The 22,920-nt window shown below is 51.4% G+C and overlaps 4 protein-coding genes across 4 annotated transcripts; 3 read left to right on the top strand and 1 right to left on the bottom strand.

Annotated features, from left to right (window-relative positions):
* Positions 1 to 2,508: 2,508 nt before the first annotated feature.
* NCLIV_031770 (putative membrane skeletal protein IMC1) lies at positions 2,509 to 4,727 on the bottom strand (the record flags this gene model as incomplete). The annotated part of the gene is made up of 4 exons (XM_003883373.1): positions 2,509 to 2,799; positions 3,077 to 3,733; positions 4,000 to 4,209; positions 4,575 to 4,727. 4 exons carry the CDS (start codon positions 4,725 to 4,727, stop codon positions 2,509 to 2,511), a joined length of 1,311 nt encoding a protein of 436 aa, XP_003883422.1.
* A 1,586-nt stretch (positions 4,728 to 6,313) lies between these two features.
* On the top strand, positions 6,314 to 9,110 carry NCLIV_031780 (hypothetical protein; the record flags this gene model as incomplete). Its single annotated transcript, XM_003883374.1, has 5 exons — positions 6,314 to 6,574; positions 7,036 to 7,185; positions 7,289 to 7,503; positions 7,693 to 7,981; positions 8,205 to 9,110. 5 exons carry the CDS (start codon positions 6,314 to 6,316, stop codon positions 9,108 to 9,110), a joined length of 1,821 nt encoding a protein of 606 aa, XP_003883423.1.
* A 3,248-nt stretch (positions 9,111 to 12,358) lies between these two features.
* Positions 12,359 to 14,975, top strand: NCLIV_031790 (conserved hypothetical protein; the record flags this gene model as incomplete). The annotated part of the gene is made up of 3 exons (XM_003883375.1): positions 12,359 to 12,823; positions 13,227 to 13,500; positions 13,822 to 14,975. 3 exons carry the CDS (start codon positions 12,359 to 12,361, stop codon positions 14,973 to 14,975), a joined length of 1,893 nt encoding a protein of 630 aa, XP_003883424.1.
* Positions 14,976 to 18,858: 3,883 nt separating this feature from the next.
* On the top strand, positions 18,859 to 21,856 carry NCLIV_031800 (hypothetical protein; the record flags this gene model as incomplete). The annotated part of the gene is made up of 4 exons (XM_003883376.1): positions 18,859 to 19,188; positions 20,290 to 20,549; positions 20,836 to 21,096; positions 21,706 to 21,856. The coding sequence occupies 4 exons, from the start codon at positions 18,859 to 18,861 to the stop codon at positions 21,854 to 21,856; spliced, it is 1,002 nt and encodes a 333-aa protein (XP_003883425.1).
* Positions 21,857 to 22,920: the final 1,064 nt, after the last annotated feature.

The following is a 22,920-nucleotide window of genomic DNA, read 5'->3' on the forward strand; positions in this document are numbered from 1 at the left end:
ACGAAGTGAACACTCCCAAACAAAAGGGGTAGAAGGTACAGCATTAATATGCCTGTTGACGCTTCTCCTCAGACCGGATGACCGGCAGCTAGCCCGGGATGCTGGTTTCCTACGGCTTACCCCCTCCTGTCTTCGACATTGTCGAAGGCGTTCCGTTACCAGCAACACACATGTCTCTTGTTCACCGTCTTTGCACATCAGTACTGCAACTACAAGCTACTGAGTCCGATCAATGCACTTCTGTGATGCCTCGCGTTGATGTTGCGTCCCAAGCCTCCCACTGACTCCCGCTCTCTCACAGAAACCCAAGTCAAAGAAATAAAGCTTGAGCGTGAGCCGTACAAAGGGTTCTGAAAGAACTGCTGTCGGCCGTTGCACTCTCTTCATCGGAGTGCTCCTCAGATTTGGAGAGGTCAAAGGTGCTGCGTGCTATCCTTGGGCGCATGTGGATGCGCCTGACGTATGCGCATGAGCTCCTCCTTTAGGCTTGTCCACAATGCCCCCACTTTGCAAGGCACGTACGTGTGGTGGGGAGAGATTCGTAGAACTCCCTGGCAAGGCGCTTGCCTGGTTCACTACTGGCATTTCAGTTGTCTGTCAGTAAGATAGTTTTGGCTTTTCTGGATCCGAGTCATACTGATGCAGCATAAACTCGCAACGTTCCTTTCATGCGTGTAACCAGTGATTGGCTTTGCGTGTTGCATGAAACCATCAGAAGTGGCGATGATTTAGTATTAGGCGTTTTCCCGCGTGTCCCGTGTCATGCAGCGGTCCTTTGATAGAATGCTGAATACCAAGGATGGACAATAGGCGTCATAATTTGTGCACATCTTTGTCTTTCACGTTGCCCTCTAAGTAGAACCGGGTCAATCATAGCGACCGCATGACTCGACTTTGAGTCGCGTTTTCGGGCGCCTGATGCGGAGTGGATCAAGTTTTGGAGAGCTCTCGGTCAGCTCCGCGTGAACCCCATTCTGAAGAAAATTCCATGCAAAGGCAGCTGTGAGCTGGACAGAGGGACGCATGGCGGGTCTGATCCTTAGGCTGAAAAAGCCCGTGAAGTGACATGTGGGTATTAGTGCCTTAGAGATTTGGGACCCACACCTGCGAAGACGGACACATGCTTCGGGAACACACAACATGCCCATGGGGGGGTATGCAGCCGTCTGAGTTCCACTCGAGCAAGCCACGTGAACAGTCTCTTACCTGTGGAGAAATCAGGCCACAGCGCAACTGATGGGGCAGCGCCGTGCGGACACAAAACTATTCGCGCGAACAAACTGACGTCCGAGTCTGGCGCCGTGGCTCGGTTAGCCTGGTGCAACTAAAAGCCTTTCACCTTCGCCTCCTGATGGCGGTGCATAGACTAGGATGCTGTTCTGCTTAGCATTGTCGAAGGTGAATGTTCATTGAGTCTCTGCAGTCTAGTAATTCCTCGTGTTTATTAACGTGATGCCGACGTGCACAAAGGTCTCACTGCTTTTCGAGGTTGTTCTTCACCTGGCGTCGCCTAGCCTCCATCCTCGGTAACCTTTCGGGCTGTGGTGCTACGGAATGACATTCGCACTTGCACAAGAGAATTGAAGTTATCTGGCCCTCCTGCCTCCCTTGTGAGCAAAACAGGTTTCTCTAAAAACGTGTTCTGCCACCTGCGGGCCCTCTTGGAAGGGGGGGAGACGGGGGGATATGGCGTCCGGAGACACACGTTATATACGTGAGGGCATAGTCACTGTACTGGCTTTCCGAGAGTTGCACATGTGCTCCTAGATGCACGCCACCAGAGTGCATGGATGGTAGCTGTTTCAACTGTTTGTACCCCATGCCTTAGGTGTTGTCGAGCCATGATGCTGGCATGTGGCATGACAGTGGATATAAAGAAGTCATTGAAAAAACATTTTTACTACGAAGAGCTGTTGTCGAGATGAGAGGAATACATTATCAGTGATAAACGAATTTTTGAATGGAAAGTAATCTTTGTGGATCAGGCTGATCCTGATCCTGAGCCGTGCGGTGTTAGCTGTGTCTGGCTTAGAGGCGCATGAAGGCCCACGCAGCGGTGTACGACCAGGGATCGAGATGGATCGGGGAACCTCAGGTTTCTCAGAAAAAATGACTGACAAAATCAGTTCGCAGAGTTCGCTGTGAAGACACCGTCGCGTTCTGGGAGCGTTCACGTGGAGGGAAAAAAACATTCAACCAGCCTCTGCATCACACCCATCGTTTCCATCCAGCCATGCCCCCACGTCATCGCGCTCCACATGATACAACGAACAAAATGTAGCAAGTGAGTCTTCAGGTGTCACAGCACACTCGGTGGCGGCGGCGACAATCCTGTCCCTTATTTCGACTTTGGTGCTCAACGGCCTTCCCAAGAGTGGATAAGAAAAACGAACAGCTCCAGGGACAACGAAAGAGCCCCTCGAGGCCCCCGGATAGTGCGTACGTCTACCCGCTTTCTGCATGCGTAGAGCTGAAGCTTCACACACGTTTCATGATCCTTCTGTCCGTTCAATTAATGTTGACTTGGCTCTGCTGTCCAGGAGCAAGAGGCGTGACAGACACTTGTACGTATGGTCCTTCGCCACCGGCTGGATGCTGCGACGCCTGCGCCATTGCGGCCTGCTGAGCTTGAATGGCCTCGGCGTTAGGCGCTGGAGACGGAGGCGCAGATCCAACGGCACCACCAGCACTCACAGGAGTGATTGCGCCGCTCGGATGCTGATCAGATCGAAGCGAGGTGGGGATATGATCTTTCGACCAGCCTGCCCAGCCAGCAGGGGGTGCACCGCCGTCCCATCCCTGAGGAGTTGGCATAGTCGGATATCCCTGCTGTGCCAGAATTTCGACCGTGCTCTGCATGGTTCCCAGCTGCGGTCACACGCACGGACACAAGACAAACAAATCTTAGGACTTGTACTCACGATTCCGTTGTGGGACACGTTCGCGAGCGAGTCTGTTTGGTAGGCTTGCCGCGGATGGTAGCCACAGGCTGACGGGCGACGGGAACAACTGCATCTCGTTGCCTCTGCGTGTGCATTGCACATGAGGGTTGCTTGATAACGAAGAAAAAACTCACCTCAACAGGTTGTTGCTCACGTCGGGGCATGCAGCACGCCGACAACGAATAGCAAGGATGGCCTGGCGTGACAATGCCTTCCACGCCTTCCTGGCTGCCCTGGTAGTACAAAGGAAGGAGTTTGGGGTTACCCATAGCTTCCTTGGGAACGGGGTGTTCAATGGTGCGCTGCACGTGGACAGGGACAGGCACCTCCTTGTAGCGGGGCTCGATCTTGGGGCAAAGATATTCCTGGACAATTTGGAGTTCGACAGGGACGGGAACATTACGGTCAACGATCTTCTCAACCGGAATCGGGCGGTAGTGGGTCATGGGCACTTCGACCGGCTTGGGAATGTGACGGTACTGCGGGGTCATAACATTGCGGTAAGTGTGTTGGATGTGGGGGACTTCGACGACCTTCTCCACATCAACGACTTTCTCCATGACCACCGGCTTCGGCACCTCGACGACCTCTTCCTCCTGAATGACCTGGACCGCCTCCAACGGTTTCTCAATCACAACGTCGCGGTAGTCCACTTGGCTGATTTCGACAATCTTTTCCTTTACAACTTTGCGCGGGACAGGAATAACGCGTTCTTGCACCACGACGCGTGGAACCTCGATGATTTTCTCTTGGTAGACATATTGAGGGACTTCGACGATTTTGTCAACAACCTATCACACCACGATCCACAAAAGCACGGAGTCACTATGAATACACTGAAGGTCTCATATTAAGGTTCAACTGGGAATATTGCTTTCGGGTGGCGTTGCATGTGGCGGTATGGGACACTTGGGAACTTTAAAAAAAACAATGTGAATATTCTGGTTCGACGGGAGGTGGTAACGCTATGTATCTTTCTTAGAGTCTAATGCGGATGCGTGCACAATGCGCACAGTCGAAAATGGGGGATCGCCGTGTAGGCATCCGAGGCACGTACCTTAACTTGAGGCACCTCGATAATTTTTTGCTGGTACACGGGCTTGTTGACGTGTCTGACGCGTTCTTGGATGATGGGCTTGGCGACATGTGTCACCTTCTCGTGCACAACGTGTTGCGGCACCTCGACGATTCTGTCGACATACTGCACTTGAGGGACTTCAATGACTCGTTCCTGGATTTCCTCCTTCAGCACCTCGACAACTCGTTCCTAAAAAACACCGAACGGACTCTGAGCACTTCCTTTCCACAAAACTGCGGCGCATATTTATCCACACGACTCACCATGTACGGCACCGTGCCGGTCCAATCAGTGGGTTGACACCCCGACATCATATTTCTTTCCAGACTCGCTTATAGATATTTGGTGAAACGAAAACTAGCCTGAAGCAGGATCGACGAACTTCCACGCTGAGACGGAACCATTCCGAAAACTAGCAGCGCCTGTGTAGGAATCTGTTCTTTCGACTACTTAGCGGCCAGCTAGATACTTCCTGTGCGCGCAGCCCGCGACCTTGTTGGGGGTAGTAGTCAACATTTTGTGTGTATTCTGTGCGACTAACCAAGAAATCTCACCTGGACAAGAGGCTCGAGAATCCGAGCTTCTCCTTGGGTGGCAACAACTCCAGACACGAGGCGGCTTCCTTGAGTCTGTTGCGCTTGAAGAGCCGCTCCAGAGCCCTGCTCGCCCTCACAGGGAGCGCACGGCTGGCAGCACTCAGAAAACATGGTGACAAGGAAGAAGACAACTTTGTGAAGGAGAAACAAAAAAACGTCTCTACGGCAAAGTGCAAACGCACTTCAGTCACCTGTTTCTGGAGCGCTTGCGCACGTTCGCCGCGAGAAATTTTCTCTGTGCGCGGACGAGGTGTTTTTCCACAACTCAAGGAAGAAGTGCGCAACGGTAAATGTTTGGGGCTGGACAGGTTCCGCGTCCCCTTGCAGAAAATTTGCGCAAAGAGAGATGCCCCGCTCAACTTTGAAAAAGGATAAAAATCGAGAACAGCGACTCGAGTGTTTGTTCGTTCCACAATAAAACTTGCGCCAGTCGAGAACAAGCAGATATATTTACAGAGAGAGGCGACGCGCTGCGCGTAAGCCACACTCGTGTCCGATGCGAGAATTTCCACCTAGCAATCGCAGGCCGGAGGACAACAGGACCAACCCAGGTAAAACAGCTCAAATGTCCCAGCGGTCGCTCTCAAGCTAAACTGGAGCTGTAGAAACCGCGCCACCCCAGGCAGCTTGACCTTGCGCAGACGCGCAGCCGGTCTTCGGGGGTATGTCACCGCCAGCGACAGGGTTCCTGGTCTTGTCCCCGACAAGCGCGAGACCGGAGAAGCGGGCGCACCGTCCTTCCAGCGTTCTCGTCTGCTGCGCGCCGCACCGTCAACCGCTCGACGCCTGTGCTGGCAGTTAGCTGGGTGACTTGGTCGTCCCGGAAAACAGCGCGGTTATACCCACGGTGCTGGCATGGATCTTGCTGGTTACGTCCTGGGGTCTGCGCAAACAGAAACCGACAGCACCAACAGCTCCGGCGCTGTCGAGAGGGACGAGGTGCTCTCTCGTCTGGTCGCGAACTGTATTTCTAGGGCGTGTCGAGCGATACGAGAAGACTCGGGTTCCGAAGCGCTGCGCTGCCGCGTAGTCTCTGCGCGATGTGTGTCGCGGCTCGCTTCGCGAGAAGACCATACGCGGTTTGAATCGCCTCTTGCACGCGCTGTTCGCGGCACGTCTCTTACTCAAGGACATCGGCGGTGAAGCTTGGCTGGTCATCGCTGGCAGTTGAGCCAGGCACGATTCTTTTCAGAAATCTTTTTGTGTCACGATTTCTAAGGCGCCTGTGCTTCGCCGTCGTCTTCTTTTTTAGTTGGCATTTTCTATGTAGTCTTGAACTTTTCAGTCAAGATATCCGTCTTCCTTACAAACGTAGTTTTGGACGCAGCCTGGCCTAACGAAAAGACTTCGGCCACCGTCCCTGTCCGTCGTGGCGCCGACATTCCTAAACAGCAGCGATTTTTTGAGCCTCGAAGCTGGCTGAAACGCAGCACATTTCCCACTATTGAGTCAACATCAGGGTGGAGTTTGGACTGTGGGTTTCCATTGGATTATCCTATCTCCCTCGGGAAAAAAACTCGTTAGAAAGCAGTGTTTTTGTTGTTCTTGCGTACTTCTCGTGGCTCGACCGCGAGCCAGACTAGGGCCAGCCACATTGTGTCTGATTTGCACCCAGTCGCCTTGTGTGTGTGTGTGCCGAGGAATCTCTCTCGGATACTTCCCACCTTCAAAGATTAGTATCCGTGTTTGTCGTCAGAATGTTTCAGAAGTGCGCCGATGCGTGCGGCGATTGCTGCCAGCCTGCTGACCAGCAGCGCGCCCATGCCACACTTCCCCCGCACGTGGTTCTGACTCAGAACTCCGACAGCCCGACCGTCCGTATGGCCGCCGGGCCTACTTCACCATCAGCTTTGCAACAGCTCCATGCCACGCAGGAATCTGTCAGATCTGTCACCCTTGAAGAACGGGCTGACCGGTCTCGAACAGTCGCCCTCGCCGAACAGACCGACAGACAATGGGTGAGAGAAACGTTTGCCGTCTCGACCACCCACTAAACACCTGTACCGCGAGCCTCTGAAGTGCTGAGGTCGAAATCTAATGTTCGTGGACAGAAGCCTTGGTAATGAACAGATCGCCAGCGTCAGTAACGCCGTGGATCAGTCTTGCGTATCGTACTTGTCTTCAGACAATACCTGTTTGTGCAGATACGGCCTTTGTACTCGCCTTCGTGCAGAAGTATGCGCCAAGCAGTGTTGGTACTACACCGTAGGACGCACAGGTGGTACCGGTGGCCTGCGGGGAATGGAAATTGTTAGAAGCGATGCATACCGAGGGGTCCGTCTTGCACGTGAACAGCTTTTAAGGCAGACGTTACCAAACGAATGTGTTGCAGAGAAGCGTGATGGCGGTTCGACAGATTCTGAGGGATGTAGGATCGACGAGTTCTTACAGTCTTGTTTTTTTCCATGCGGTCCATCAGGTCGCCATCACTGCCTACCAGCCTATCGATACAGTGACGAAGACCGTCGAGGTGCCGGTTGTCCGCACAGTGGAGACCTACGTCCCCAAGGTTGTTGTTGAGGAGAAGATTGTCGAAGTGCCCAAATACGTCCCGGAATACGTTGAGAAGGTAAGAGGAGCGGCGCCGTGTAAGAATTTCAAAATCCCGTGCACAATATGAAATTGCGTGACGATGGTACGTCAGTTTCCGACGGTTTTTGATGTCTTCGCAGGTGGTTGAGGTACCTGAGGTCCAGTACGTCGACAAAATCGTCGAAGTACCCGAGTACCAGTACGAGTACAAATATGTGCCCAAGGTCGAAACCAAGGAAAACATCATTCAGCGCCCGAAATACGAAACCAAGTACATCGAGAAGGTTGTTGAGGTCCCCCAGGTCAAGGAAGTCGTGCGCTACCAGGAAGTCGAGGAAGTCGAGGAAATCATTCGGTAGGGTTCTCTTGCACTGTTGTCACAAATGAAGTGGACATATCGCGCGATGCTTCAGTTCCTGGTGTGGACTACGAATCAGAGGAATAAACCGGACTGAAAAGTACGGTGAAGGAAGAGGTGGTAGCGGTGTCAGTTTCCTTTCCGTTTATCCGGACTGGGTTTTCCTGTTGGTGTGGTCGCTGCCAGGTACGTGCCGAAGGACTCCGTTGTTCCGGAAGAATGGAAGCGCATCCAGGAGGAGCAAGATAAGCGTGAGGCGGAGTTGAAGCAGAAGGAGGAGAAGGAAGAGGAAGAGCTGAAAGGACTCTTGGACGAGGAGCGCAAACTGCATGAGGAGAGAATGCAGCAGCAGATTAAAATCCAGCAGCAAATCATCCAGCAGCAACTGAGTGCCCGGGCCGAACAGGAACGGCTGCTCAAGCAGAAGTGCGAGTCTGAGGCCGTTCACTTCCCAGTGGTGGAGGGTGCCCCTCCAGTAAGTCTCGGTGTCATTCACCAGCCTATATGTGGTCCCGTCTGTATAGCTCACTATTTGAAAGACCGTGCTAGTCCTTACGCTGTGGCAAACGTTGCACAGTGAGGGAAGAGGCCGAGACGTGGCATTCCGAATACCGTCGGGTTCACACCCGTTGTCGTTGGCGCGCGCACCCTGTTTGTAATTTTCCCGTTTTGTGTATGGCGCATGCTTCTGTTGTCAGCTCCCGGCGATCCCCAAGGTCGAACAGGTCTTCAAGCCTAAAGTCATCAAGCAGGTGGAGATTCAAAAGCACGTGCCGATCTCCGTTGACGTCCCTGTGCCTTACATGGTGCCGAAGCCAGTGGTTGTGTCCGTTCAGGTGCCCGTGCTGAAGTTCCGGGACCACTTCGTGCCTGTTCCGGTTCGACGACGCGTCGTGCCTCGCATCCGCTGGACAAACGAAGTGTATGAGGTGGAGTGCATCAAGGAAAAGCCTTTCCTCCAGGTGCAAGATGTCATCAAGCCTGTGCCTTGCGACGTCGAGATCCGCGTCCACGAGTTTGTCGACAGAGCCGCCCCGATCAACCCAGCAGAACTGTCTCAGGCAGATATCCACGCCATGTGGATGCGGGTCAACGCCGACCTGGCAGAGAAGCGCAAGCAGGAACTGGGCGACAAGTACCCGTATGTCAAGCACCCGGCAGGCACGGTCTTCGGCGAGCCAGGATGCAGCGCGGAAGAAGGCGAAGAGCAAAGCTCTGACGCCGAAGCTGAAGGCGGCGCACCGTCTGGAGCCGAACCGCTTGCACTCCACCCAGGTCACCCGCTCAACATGACTTACCTCCAGAACGAATGGATCAAGAAGAGCACTGTGTCCACACACGAGATGTACACTCCGGAGTGGTTCGAGGCGCATCAGAAGGCCCTGTTCAACTTGACGATGCAGCATCCGACTCAGGTCCAGCTGAGCGCAGAACAGGCTGCCCAGCTTCAGCAGCAGGAGGCTCAGTTCGGTGACGCGCCGTGGGTGGAAGAGGCTCGTGCTGGAGCAACTGTGAAGGTACACGAGCCAGACGTACAATCTGCACAGTGCTGCGCGATTTGCGCGGTTTGTGGCGACGGTGGTGCGTGCCGATGCCAGTGCTAAGAACCACGGCATTCCGCGAATTGTACAAATTAGCCACACTGAAGGCCATGACCGACGGGAACTGTGTGGACCAGACCCCTGGGTCTACGTAATGACAAGGGAGCCGCGCCACTGTGACAGGTGGATGCACCTCAGCCTGGCACGGAGTTTCAAGTTTTATAGTCGTTTCTTTTTCATGACTTGAATCCTACTTGTACCTGCTTGGAAATGTCTCTACGTCGAATGTTGGATACACGCGACATCGACGGCGCGGATGCACGTGCCGCGTGGGTGGGAATCCGAGGCAGGGGGCGAGTGAAAGAGGAGATGACGCGAATTTTAAGAGGATCCAGGCAGCTGTTTATTTTTGTTTTTCTCGGTTGTGGCGTGATGAAACCTGTTCTCACCCGTGTGCCCTGTGTAGCGGGGGTTTCTTTGTCACAAGCGTTTGAAGAGCCCGTGGATATAAAGAGCTTGTACGTATCCGCTGCCAAGCCCGTGCGCAGATTCACTTCACTTCTTCTACCCATGCCAGATGCTCAATTTTTCGAAGCAAACGCGTCGCGGGCAAACGCTCAGTTGAGAGAGAAGCCACCCGGATAGTGTGTTGGGCGACGCCCTCTCAGCAGGGTGGCGGCATCTGCACATGGGCAAATCGTCAGGAAGCTCTAGTACTGCAATAACGGGTGGCATCCGGGTGCCTTTTCAGTTTCCAGCTCCACAAAAAGAGGCGTCGTGCTTTGAGAATAGATATACTGTCCCGGCTTGGACAAAATAGCTCTCCACAGGGATTAAGATAAAGGCAGCTAACGCATGGGATAGTTAACGGCCACAGCATCCTCGAGCAAAAACCGTACCCAGCAGGTTGCAGCTACCACATTAATGTTTCAGGAAAGCAACGGTCGCAGGGTTCTCCGTTGCAATGTGAAAATGCAAGCACATGGAGAAATGCAGGTCTTGTGCACAGGTAGATATTCCCAGAGCCTTCTTCGGTAATGGCGCGTCAGAGCGGTCGTTCAATGGACCGCCTGAGGAGCCTCTGGGTCCGTTGTTTTCTGCTTTGCTCTCTTGTGTAGAGTGTCACAAACGTGGAATGTGGCGTCGCGAGGCTCTGAGGGGCAAAACTCGCCTCTGGATAAAACTGCCCTTGATTTGCAAAAAAGTATGGACATGCTCTCCCTGGGTTTCCATGTCAGGCGAATGAAGGTGTGTACAATAGCTTCAGTTGGCACATGTGTGCATCAACTCGCTCTCTGACCCAGAAGACACCGAGGCTCAGCCCGTTTGCTTAGTTCTGCTCTGTGAATTGTCTTTCATTGAAGCTCTGGTCCGTCTCTTCTAGTAAAGCAGACCCATCCGAAGCATTAGTCGATCGATAGAAAGGCCAACAGTTAATAGATAGTATTAGAAACGTTACGAGCTACCTGAGATTCGAATGGTGAGAAGCGTAGAGTGGCTCCTCCGTGACATTCGAAAGACTCGTTGCGGGTACCCACGCAGGCGTGATGGCTAGTACTGCTGAGATGTTCCTGGAGGTCGACTCCCCGTATACGATCACTTACTCACGAATGTCTTTGGTATGACCGCTGCTGCGTGGTCAAAAGAAGCCTTTCTGCTCCCCTTAGGGTTTGTTGATCTGCAGACGCCGAGCGGGGTTGTGCAGTCAGTTTGAAGGTCAACAATTAACAAGGTTCAACAGTCCATGCTTCGTAGTCCATCTGGACAACGGCACGATTTCCGTTATTTTTTGTGACTTCGTCGGAATAGGTTTACGGTGCTTTTGAACTTGGGTCTCGCCGAGTTCATACTTCCTCATCATCTGAACTATTTCCTCACCAGCCGATGTTCGCTCCCTTCCTCTTTACGATACAGTTTGTCCGAGCAGTTTCACATACGTAGAAATGTGAGATGTGGAGTCGTCGAGGCTGGCATACTCTGTTAACCTGCAAAGCGAGGTTTCACTCGATAGGAGTCACATCCCAATGTTGCCGGCATACGGATAGTCGCTTCTGCGTCCCTCGGCTTCAGTTTGGCAGGTTACAATTTTCTTGGGAAGTTGCTCTAAGAATGCAGAAGGGGAACGAATACGGTCCATGGTTTCAGTCAGGTGGTTTTCCCTCGTCGGCAGTTGGGTTGTCCTTTGTATGTGCGAGCAGGAAATGCAGCGGTGGGCAGATTGGTTAGCCGATGAATCCAATCGAAAAGATTCACTGCTTGAAGAACTACGCCTGTGGCTACCTGAAACTGGAGCTGAATATCTCTATGCATGCACTGGAGGAATTGGCTCACGCGAATAGCGCCGAGGACAGGTTTTGAGTCAGGTCGCCAGGCAGTTCGTGACGTAGCGGCACACATCCGGAAACCCTGGACTGAGTATCGAGTCATTGTAGACTGGCGAAAAGTTCAAAACAAGAAGTGCAACATCCAACGGAGACTTACCCCGTCCAATAATTCCTGGCGCTCATAACCGTCGATCTTTTTATCCATCGACAACGACGGATGCGTGTATATTCTAGTGATGGCTGCATGCGCTAGTTGTTGGGAGCATGCCTGTTGTTATGCGTCTTGCCCGTCCGACTCTCATGCGCATGCGCTCCGGCCACAACACAATGACCTTCCACACATTTCCGATGGTTCTTTCATTTTCGATGGTGACAGAAAAACCGTCTCTGACTGCTGTTTCTGGCTTTATGAAAAGTGGTGTCTGTCTTTCGCATCCAAAATACACGCCACTTTCACGCATGTGGTTGCTCCTCTAGAGCGCGGTTCTTTCAAACAAAGTTCCCTTGACACACAGCGACATGCGCAGCAGAGAGCCGTTCACCTTCGTCGTCTGAAGGCCTACCAACATTAGCAGCAAGTTATCATTCCTGTTTTTAGATAGCTGCTCCGGCAAGGGTGTGCGACTCTGCACGTCGCCTCTGTTCCAGTCCAAGCCAAACTCTGAAGCTTCTGCCTCTAAATTTTGTTGGCACTTTGCCGGCTGTGGGCGTGAGGGTGAACAAAACGCTGCAGCATCCGGCAATTCCAAAGCTGGTCGAGGCATTCTGGCGTGAAAAGTTCTCTTTTAGGAGCTCTTTGGAGCAACCTGACGTCACGACTCTCGTGGACTGTCCGAGAGGCCAACTTCGAGGGCGGCAGAGAAAGCGAGGAGTCGACAAAAAGACAGAGGGAAACAGAGAGCGTAGAGAGACGAAGAGACAAAAGGGCGAACTAGCAGGGTAGCGTACATTCTTTTGCTCCATGGTTGCTCAGTAAACTGAGCCGCCATGGAGGGCTCTGTCCCAGGCGAAGGAATGCGGACCCTCATGAGTTCGGGGCTCCCCAGGGTATCCCCGTCGCGGTGTCGCGGTCTCTCCGTCCCATTCGTATGCACCCTTTCCCTCTCTTCACGGCACGGCGTCCCTCCTTCGTCTCGGAAAATCCCTCCACCTTTTTGGACGTATCGGACACTCTGTGGCCGTTCTTCCGTTACAGCCTCCGGGAAGCCTGCCGCTCCGGGCAACCTCTTCTCTTCTGCCACTGGTGACGCTTCGTCTGTCTCAACCGGAGTGCTGGCCCAACTGTCTCAGAGGCGGTTTGTGAGACCAAACCAAGGGAGGAACGATTACAAGCAAGTGGGGGGGAAGAAGCGGGGCCAAGGCGTGCAGGTGCTCCCCGAAACGATTCGACTTCTGATCGAGACGAGAAAGGCCGCTACAGCCGGCGGTCCTGTTGGGCGCCAACCGCTTCAAGTAAGTTGTGACGGGCAGCAGAATGCATTTCGAAAAAGGGGCTGTAACTTGTTTTTCAGGAACGAGCAGAGCCACTACACTTTCCCAATAGCAGTGCGAGCTGCTCGGTTCGACAGACGACGCCGGCCTGCGTTAACATATTTATATATATAGTATCGGTCAGATATTTTTTGTGCTGGAAAGAGGGTGTTAGGCAAGAGGACTGGACAAATCAGAGTGGCATAGTGGCGACTAAAGCATCCGTATATGCACATAAACGCATCGGCGTGTGTGTACGCATTACAAATGCACACGGAATCTCACCCATTCAGACTCGGGAGGGTATGTCCAGTCCTAAAACCGTGCAATTTTGTACGAAGATGCATCGAGGGTTGTTCTGCTACGTGTCCACGGTGCGTCGTAGCTATTGGAAACGCAGAAGCATGCTGAGGCAACTGGCGCATCGAGTTGGGGTCGGGACAGGCGTTTCCCCATCACCGAGGCTCTTCGCCTACCCACCGTTGCAGAAGTGAACGCTCCATGGGAGCCTTCCGGCGAAGCTAGCAAACGGTCGTCCACACGGCCTTTGCCGTCATCTGTTGGGAACGACGAAGATCAGGATTACGGCTTTTCTGACGGAGTTGCTCGCCAACAGGAACGTCTCGGGGCACTCGACAAAGTGGCGCTGCATTCCGGAGGTGAGGCAGAACCTCTGCTGGTCGAGGAGCAGTTTTACACGAGTAGCGCGTACGAAACGCTCTGTCACTTTCCGGGAGTTGAAAAGGGTTTCTAGTCTTTTTGTGCTTGAAAAGGGCGGGCTAAGTCCCACACATGCTGCGTGTGTCCCAGCCGTTTCGAGGATACATCTAAAGGTCGCCACTCTTGTGTTCCTGAAGTCGTCGCCCATTGATTCCTACGTCCCTTTTAGAGTCGTCGCTATATTTCTGGTGCGTCGCGGTTTTTGCAACAGACGCTTTGGTGTTGACCGACGAAGTGGCTGCTGGTGTGTATCTGTTCAGATATATCGCATTTGCGCGTCGACGCGACAGTTGTGGGGGCAGCTCGGTCGTTCAAGGTTGTTGGCGACGGCCGAGGCTTCACGGGATGCTCAGCTCTTCTCGAGGGTGCAGGGCCCTGTCTAGCGTCGTTCATTTCTCAACAACGCCGGCATTTCGGCGAGGAGTTGCTTCATACGCCCGTGCGCGGCGACCTGTCCAGTGCGCACATGGTGGCTGCAGCCGCTGTTCGGGCGCTCCGTCGCGGCGTTCACCTCTTCACCGCCTCCACGGTTCCCCCTCCGTTGCGTTCCTCGTCGATGGTGCCTTCCTTGGCAGAGATCGAAGAAATGCCTACTATGGAACTTTCCCAGGTTGCAGCTCGTGCCGCTGTTTTGGGTGTACGCGGAGGAGGCGCCGGAGCAAGGGGGCCGGGTATGTCTTCTACTCAGAACGGAAATGTGGGAGGCATGTCGGCTGCATCAGGTTCTGAGTCGGACGCTGGTGGGTCATATGCAGATGGTGTCAGAGACAAGGCCCTATTGCATGTTTCCGACGATAACCTGTACAAGGCTCCCCTGGATCCTTCGCAGTTGTCGCCTCCAGGAGCAGTTTTGATTTCGCCGGGATTCAACTTGCCATCCAGTTTTCTCATTCATGTTGCAGAACCGAACGCGGTTCTGTCTAATCAGCAAATGCTCGACGCCCTGTTTCGGCAAGAGGAGCGGGAAGCGCTTCGCCGCAAAGAGAAACTCCTTTCGAGGTTCGGCACTGCTCAGGCAGCCGATGACGCAATGAGCGACGAAGAAGTTGAAGAAGACAAGGAGTTGACAGCTTCCTCTGGATCGCCGTGGCAGGATGAAAATGAGCACGGTGTGCAGAGGATGCTGTTGCTAGAAGAATGCTACATCAATGCCCTGAACGCAGCATGGGCCTTGGGAGTGCGTTCCGTTGCTCTCCCGTGTCTTGGGGCTGGCGTAGGACGGTTCCCGGTGTTCATTGCTGCGAGATGCGCTGCCAGAGGCGTGGCTAGGTGGATTGCGGAACAACGAGGGCGTGATTCACGGGGAAACACGGAGAGCGACGAGAGAACCGATTTTGAAAGGATTGTGTTTTGCACCTCGAGCGATGTTGAGTGGAACGCGCTGAGGAGAGTCATCCCACAGTTTCTCTCCTAGTCTGGAGGCTGACCTGATCGAATGGACTCCATGCTCGTCATGAAAACTTTTGTTGACGTTGAAACTAAGTGCCATTCCCCTATTGTGCAAGTGGGCAGCCATGGATGCAATACGCCTTCACCGAGCTTTCCGTCGTTGCCGCTTTTTTATCCGCGGTAGGTTTCCACTCTGCTCGGCGTGCATCCGACCACGCTGTGTGTAGACAGTGCGAAACGCCAAGCAGGCGAGATGCTTTGCAGGGGGTACGAGGATATCCCTGTTGATTAGTGTGACAACCACGTGATAATTAAGAGAGATATCGCTCAGCCTCTCAGTGAAACTGTAACTCTTGCGATTCTTGTGTGGAAGGGTGTTTCCTCAGAAGGGGGACAGGGAGCTACACGCAAGCATATCAAGACACGACGCGGGGAAATGGGTCTCCCTGCAGTATGTTTGTTCGGAATGGGGAGACTGTAAACGAACTAACGGGCTATGCGAAAAGTAGACAGATACAGTACTTTTTGATAAGAATAAGGGCTTGTTTTGCAAAGGGTGTTAAAAATAGAGGAAAAAAGGATGACACAGAGGAATTCGCCCGCGTGGCGGAGTCATTCGAATAGAGGGAGAAGGGTACACCTATAGCTGCAGACAGTTTTTTTCTCAGTACTCACATTTCTGCTCTGTAGATTATGTGTGGGTAAGAAACAAAGCCCGCATTCTCGAGCTTGTCATTCAGATCGCGCGAAGATGGCAGTCAAAGTAGAAGCTCCAGTGGGGTGGCCGTTCAAATGCTTGAGGACGAGCCGAGGCACATGCACTTCCCGTACCAGACTATCCCCGTCTGGCAGGCAATAAACACAAGACATGTAGTCTCTACCACTGTATGGACTCCAATACCACGGTTTTTTTCGATTTCTTTACAAGTGGGTGTACACACATTATAGAATATAGCGGTTTGCTCCTGGATGCAGCAGTACAAACTGTGCACAGAAGACTCGGTGGCGTGAAAGGAGGTGTGAGCTCGTTAGTTCCGGTTGCAGCTACGGCGGGTTGTCGTGCAGGCTTAACTCGCTGCGTCTTGACAGAAAGGATTACACAGTACAGGCTTCGTGACGAACAGGACTCGCCTCCGTTGTACGAGCGACTTCTGTGTTTTGTGAAGAGAATTGAGCCTTGATTGCACAGAGAAGGCATTGGTCTTATTACTTTCTGGTAGCCTGTTTCTTCCTCTCGTCATCTGCCTTTTAGGGTTGTAGGGACGAGTGGAGATTATCGTAACAGTTGACCCGTTTGACAATAATCAGAAGAATAAATCGTGATGAGCAAACGTTCCCGTGTCACTCGACAAGTGCGCCATCTAGGGAGTCGACGAATCCAAAAAGCCCCGTAACGCGTGCACAGCGATTCACAAATGGGTACATGTGCGTATGGCATAACATGATTTCCCGGGTTTTCATACTATAATTCTCCCGTTTTTATGCCGGGTCCGGAACCGGCGGACCCCCGTATTTTACCGGTTCAGTGTTTTGGACTCCCATCAGGCAACAAGTCTGGTTTTTTCGAAAAAGGGTCAAGGTGTGAATTCGTGGTTGCCACTGACAAAAGCAACCGATCTCTGACTTGAGAGATATTTTGCTGTCGGCGAGCACTTGGTTTGCCCTGTCGCTCCTTCACTCAAGCACATCTCTCGGTTGAGCTCCAATTTTTGACGTTCCCACGTTCATGAGTTTAGTAAAAAAGCAGCTTCACGTGGGCATCACATGTATCACTACAGATCGAAAGGAAGTCCTCTTTTCTCCGCCGGAGTCTCGTCTTTTCTTCGAGGTGTCTGTAGAGTTCTTGTCCAGAATCCGCGCCTCAACTCAAACCTCAAGCGTCTCTGATCGCTTCACTAAACTGCTGATACGCGACAAAGCTGTGCCTGTGTATCTCGGTCGTCAGCAGGACGCGACTGCAATGAAAGTATACGGCGGTTAGTGGCATTGAAAACAACTTTAAGATCTTCTGTGGTTGCCTGCTTCTAATATTTCTTCCCGAAACTCTGCAGAGTTCACCGCAAACAAGTAGGACGACGTTTGGCATTCGCGCCGCTGCCCCTGCAGTGTTTACATTTGGGATCTACCGTATCCGAACAGTGATCTGCGAATCTCACGTCAAAGCGTCCGCTTTAAAATTCGTTCGGCATCCAAGAGATGTATGTGTGGTGTATGTGCTGGCTTCTCTACGAACGAATTCGTAAGTAAAGCAAATTTGGTAATTTTTTGATCCTGACTAGTCATTTCATCATCTCTGAAATGACCTAGCTGCATGTGTCTGAGACAGTGTCGAATGCAGATTGACGGAGAATCCTTAGGAAAACGGAATGAATTTTCTCTCTGTCCCACATAGACTGTGACGATGCGAGAGATCATCAGTCTGCATATTGGGCAGGCAGGCGTGCAGGTTGGGAACGCTTGCTGGTAAGTTGTTATCGGTAGGTCAGCTGAACAAACTGAACCCGTTTATCCGTCCCGCCAGCGTCACCGTTGTAGTTACATGACTGTTTCCATCCAGAAATCTCCAAAAAGCGGAAAAATGATCTCTCATTGCTCCCAACATGGTTGGCTACAGTCCACATTACTAACGTGAAGGGGTAGCAAGCAATCAAGTGCAAAAGTATCGAAGAAACTTGGGACATATATGTCTCTGTTAAACATGTGGTAGAGAGCTGGCAAGACGGGTTTAGCCTCTGCGCATCGGATTTAAAACAATACGGTCCCCCATTTAAAACGAACAGTACGCATTCGGGGACTTGCCCACGCTTTAGTGTGGTGTCATCCTTGGCATTATGTGAGAAGGCTTAAAACCGTGGGATTCTTCCTCAGTAGAAATGGAGAAAGAGCAGCCGACCGCCTCTAGCTCGAACAACACTGTCGCACAACTTCCCCTGACTGTACTACGTCAGCTATGGTTGAAGATCCGTTAGCCCCGAACGGATGTATGAACATATACGAGAGATATATCCCAACGGTCTTTTTCAGAAGTACACAATGGCATTCTACTTTTTCAGTTGGTTCTCTGAAGTCTTGTACCTCGTCCTGCTCAAAAGAAAATGATCTTTCTATTACTCTTCGGGAGTTTTCCCACTTCAAACGCAAGCAGCAAAAGAGTAGCTGTGCATCTGGCAGTCGTGGAAGCAAAAACAATGGCACGTGTTCACACCTCCTCTATAGTTCGGTGTGTTCTCACATTCTTGCAACCCCTTCCTTCTTGGTACGCGTTCCTTCAGTTGCTTCATCAAGATGTCTTCTAGTTGTGTTCGTGCAAACAGGGAACTGTTTTGCCTGGAACACGGTATCCGTCCAGGTGGTCGGCGACTCGATCCGGTGGACGGTGGTGAATTCGTCTCACCCGATTCCTCGTTCAACGCTTTCTTTGCAGAGACTTCGCAGAAGCAATATGTGAGCCAGAATTGGGTGATTGAGGGTATTGCTTTCCGCAAGTCTTCTGAGGCGTGCCTGCGCTCCCCTGAACAGAAAATTGCGGAGCCGTCCTTAAGTTGTTGTACCAGAGGACAGCTTCTGCTAGGTGGTTCCGAGGGAGTACTAGCATCAAAGATTAGACGAAAATCATCTGAAAGCCCAGAAACTCTCTTTTGAGCCAGGATACTCCTCCATATTGCAGTTAAAGCAGAACAAACAGAAGTATGTAACTTCCATGCTCTCCTCTCCTGAGTGCCGCTTGCGCGGTGGCACACTTTTCCCATGACAACGGAGGCCATCCGGAAATTCCTCGACACGAATTCGAGGAAGCGACGGTATCCGGCAGTTTTTATTTATGAAGGAATCCTGCTAGGATCACCGGTTAATGTGTGCAGGGCTGCATGTCCTGTACTTGCTGTTTTCGTCAGGTTCCGAGGTGCGTGATGGTTGATTTGGAGCCAACCGTCGTGGACGATGTTCGAAAAGGGAGCTATGGGAAACTGTTTCATCCCGACTTCCTCTTGTCGGGAAAGGAAGATGCTGCGAACAACTTTGCCAGAGGATATTACACCGTCGGCCGAGAGATGGCTGATACAGTGATGGATTGCATTCGTCGCCTGGCCGACAACTGCGACGGTCTTCAGGGATTCCTAGTGTTTCACGCTGTCGGCGGCGGGACTGGCAGTGGTCTCGGATGCCACCTCATGGAAACACTGTCTGCGGAGTTCGGAAGGAAGCCAAAACTCAACTTTTGTGTTTGGCCCAGTCCGCAAGTGCGTTTCACCTCTCGAATCCTCCGATACCGGTAGATTTCCACGAGACACACCTACCGTGAGCTCTTCAGGTGGTTGCAACTAAAACGAAAAGAGTAGAAGATGAGTTTAGATTTGGGTCACCTCGATAAAATACGCGGTTCGCGCCACATACAAGTAAAGACTACACGTATGGAAAAATATACGCGCCTCGGGTACACATGTGATAATATTTATAGATAGACGTGTGTGTTTTCGCGCTTTGGAATAAGGCTACCAAAAGTCATGCACATTTTAGACAAAGCATGGCTAATTATTCTTAGACATCTTGCTTCTCAGCTCCCGGCCTCATTGTAGCAGGTACGAGAGACGACGCTGGCGAGGGCTGGTTGTGGTTTACAAAGAAGCTTTGGTAGATATCTCAACTGGACATCAGTTCCACACAATGTTCTGCTCTGCAGGTGTCGACGTCAGTTGTCGAGCCTTACAACGCCGTTCTGAGCTCTCACTCTCTGTTGGAGTATACCGATGTGGCGGTGATCCTGGACAACGAGGCCGTTTATGATATATGCCGACGAAACTTGGATATACAGATCCCGTCATACTGCGACCTCAATCGAATCATCGCACAGGTCAAAAGCTAAATAAAGTATCCTCGTTAGTATAGCCGTTGCCTCTCTTACCGTTTCAAAGGGATTTATGGATGATCAGCATGTCAGTATATACATATATATATACAATATTCATTGGTACACGTATGCGAAGATAGGCAGGTCTGTGTCCGTATTTATAGAGATCGATAAGTAGGCAAGCAAAGCTCTTCATCGGAGATTGAGGAAGGAAAAGTCCTTTTAGCAAGACAGAGTGTCGTATTTCTTAACGCAATGTTCACTCTGCGTAACGCTTGTGGTTGTTGTCAACCCTCATACCGGTGTTTGGGGAAGGCTGGGAGAAGTCTTCTGGCATCAGGCAGGAATCTGTGATTTGAAGAGCGGAAGAGGTGTTGTAAAACAGCGTGAGACAATTACTGCGAGAAAACCGTCTATAAGGAAATTGCGTATCTAACGATTCCCCACAGTCCTTTTTTTGGTCGTTCACGTGCATTGCCTCTGCACACCTCAGGTCATATCGTCGGTCACCACCTCTCTTCGGTTCGACGGCGCACTCAATGTGGATATGACAGAGTACCAAACGAATCTAGTGCCATATCCCCGCATTCATTTCCTGCTGACCAGTTACGCGCCACTTCTGTCCGCCAGCAAGTACAAACATGAGCAAATGAACGTCAGGGAGATCACTGTTGCTGCTTTCGAAGAAAGGAATATGATGGCCAAGTGTCGCCCCTCTATGGGAAAATACATGGCTTGTTGTTTGATGTACAGGTAAACAGCACGTCTAGAAAAGCTGTATGCATGCAACTCGCACGAACACACACAATTTATAAATCTAGGAACATGCACGCATAAAAACATTTTTAGAGAAGGGTAGCTCGACAGATAAGCGCACGTGTTCATATATTAGTAGATATGCAACCATGTAGAAATGCATATGCACATATATAATTGTAAGCGCTGTTGCTGTTTGCAGATGTCATGAAGAACGGAGTCAACAAGGAAGCTTAGCACGAACACCTTTGTCTGTTTTTTGTGTTTGTTCCTGTTTCGCCAGAGGAGACGTTACGCCAAAAGATGTTAATGCTGCAATGGGGACTATCAAAGCAAGGCGAGATATCAATTTCGTTGACTGGTGCCCCACCGGATTCAAAACTGGTTTAAACTACCAGCCACCTACATTCGTGCCAGACAGTCACCTGGCTGCAGCACCTCGCTCTGTTTGTATGATGAGCAACTCCACAGCAATCAAGGAAGTTATCGACAGAATAGACACCAAGTTTGACAAAATGTATTCCAAGAGAGCCTTCGTTCACTGGTCAGTATTCTTGCCTCCTCACTGCGAGTTAGCGGAATGCTAGCACCGTTGACGTGAAAGGAAGCGAACAAGAGGAGCTGAGGAAAACCGTAGTCGAGAAAATGGTCAAAAGGGGATACGGCGAGCATACGCCCGTGAATCCGAAAGCACGAAAAGATACACGCGCATACCTTCTCTCTCATAAACATACACGCTCATGTGCTTATGAAGAGGAAGGACATCCTTCCACCCGATCCGACACAGCGCGTCACATACCAGTCCTTTTGCGTTGTGCCTGTGGAAGATGCACACACTAGACATCGCAGAGAAGAGTAATGTCGGAAGCGGTGTTCTGTACGAGTAAGATAGGTTACCTGTGGCTTTCCGTGTTTCAAACAACGCCCCCTTAGCGATAATTTTCTATTTCTTTCATTCAACCCACTTATATGAGCACCCGACAAGGTCCTACCTCTCTTGTTCGCATAAGAGATGGATAAGCTTGCTGCGAGAACTGGAATGTCGCCTCCTTCTATGTGCGTTTTTGCATTCACAAGCTGGATCGAAACCACCTCTGAGCACCTTTGCCCCCCAATATTTCTTTGTGTGTGTCTCACTGTCTGAGTCTCGCAGGTTCGTGGGCGAAGGTATGGAGGAGGGACAACTCACTGAAGCACGAGACGACTTGGCTGCTCTGGAGAGAGACTACGACGAGGTTGCTGCAGACACAAAGATTGATGCCGACGAAGAAGAAGATGTGAATGAGGACTCGCTCCCGAACTGAGCCGTTTGTGGAACATCCTTAGATAAGAGCTTCCGTTTTGTTTCCGGAAAGAAACGTGGTTGTTTGAAAAAAGGCATTGCAGCTACCCTGAAAGAATAACAGGTTCGCTACCTGAGAAAAGAGAAGAAACGTTTTCAGGGTAACTCTTCTTCAATGTTTTCTTTAGTGCATTTCTCGAGGATATTCAAGTGATATTTGTGTAGTTTGTTGCTCATTACTCGATTTGCACGCACCTTTCAATCATATCGTTTTACGAACCGCTTGCAGTCCTGTCAGGCTGGCCTTTCGTTTTTACATCGAAAGTTTGGGACAATTGTCTGTGCCCGCCGTTTGTATAATCTTCCTTTCAAAGCCCTGATATGGACGGAAGCCCCACCTAGCACGTGGAAGGAATTTGTTAGGAATCGAGCTTTCTTGACCGTAGCCACTCACACGCTCAAAACTATAGGCCCACGCACGTCGGTGTCTCACTCCATTCCACAGTCTGCATTCGCCCCGTACGCAGGCTCAGACCGTTGTATACGATGGGCATTTGACGACAGAAGAGACGAAAAACTCTGTAAATGTGACGCGTTCTATGTTTTCTTCTAAACCCAGCATTGAGTTCAAGTGGTCAACGTGCAAATATATCTCGTGTATACCCATGTGTGACTATGGCTTTTATGTGTGCACGCATACAGTACCTTGTCGTCAAATATCACAATGGTTTTGTTCTGGTGTCGCAAAGGTGGTGGATCCTTAAAGAGGATGATTCTGAATCACGAAGCTGTCCAGTCCGACAAAAGCAAATGACAATATTCACAGTACGGGAACCGCTGGGAAGATCAGAGCCGGTACTACGTTCAACAACACAGTGGACCAATAATAAACGTCTTCTTGAGCCGCTGCTTCGTCTGCCTGAAAAGACTCCCTCTTTCTGCAGTCGATACGACGGAAAAGATACCCGCATGGTGAATAGCTGAAGAATTATTATCATACACACGAGATGCAGAGAGGGAATCGGAATGGTCGTTGGCTGGTGAAGCCGAGTGACATGCAAGGCATCGTCCTGGTGACTTGTATTA

Source organism: Neospora caninum, chromosome VIII (genome assembly GCF_000208865.1).
Source record: "Neospora caninum Liverpool complete genome, chromosome VIII".
Taxonomy (NCBI): domain Eukaryota; phylum Apicomplexa; class Conoidasida; order Eucoccidiorida; family Sarcocystidae; genus Neospora; species Neospora caninum.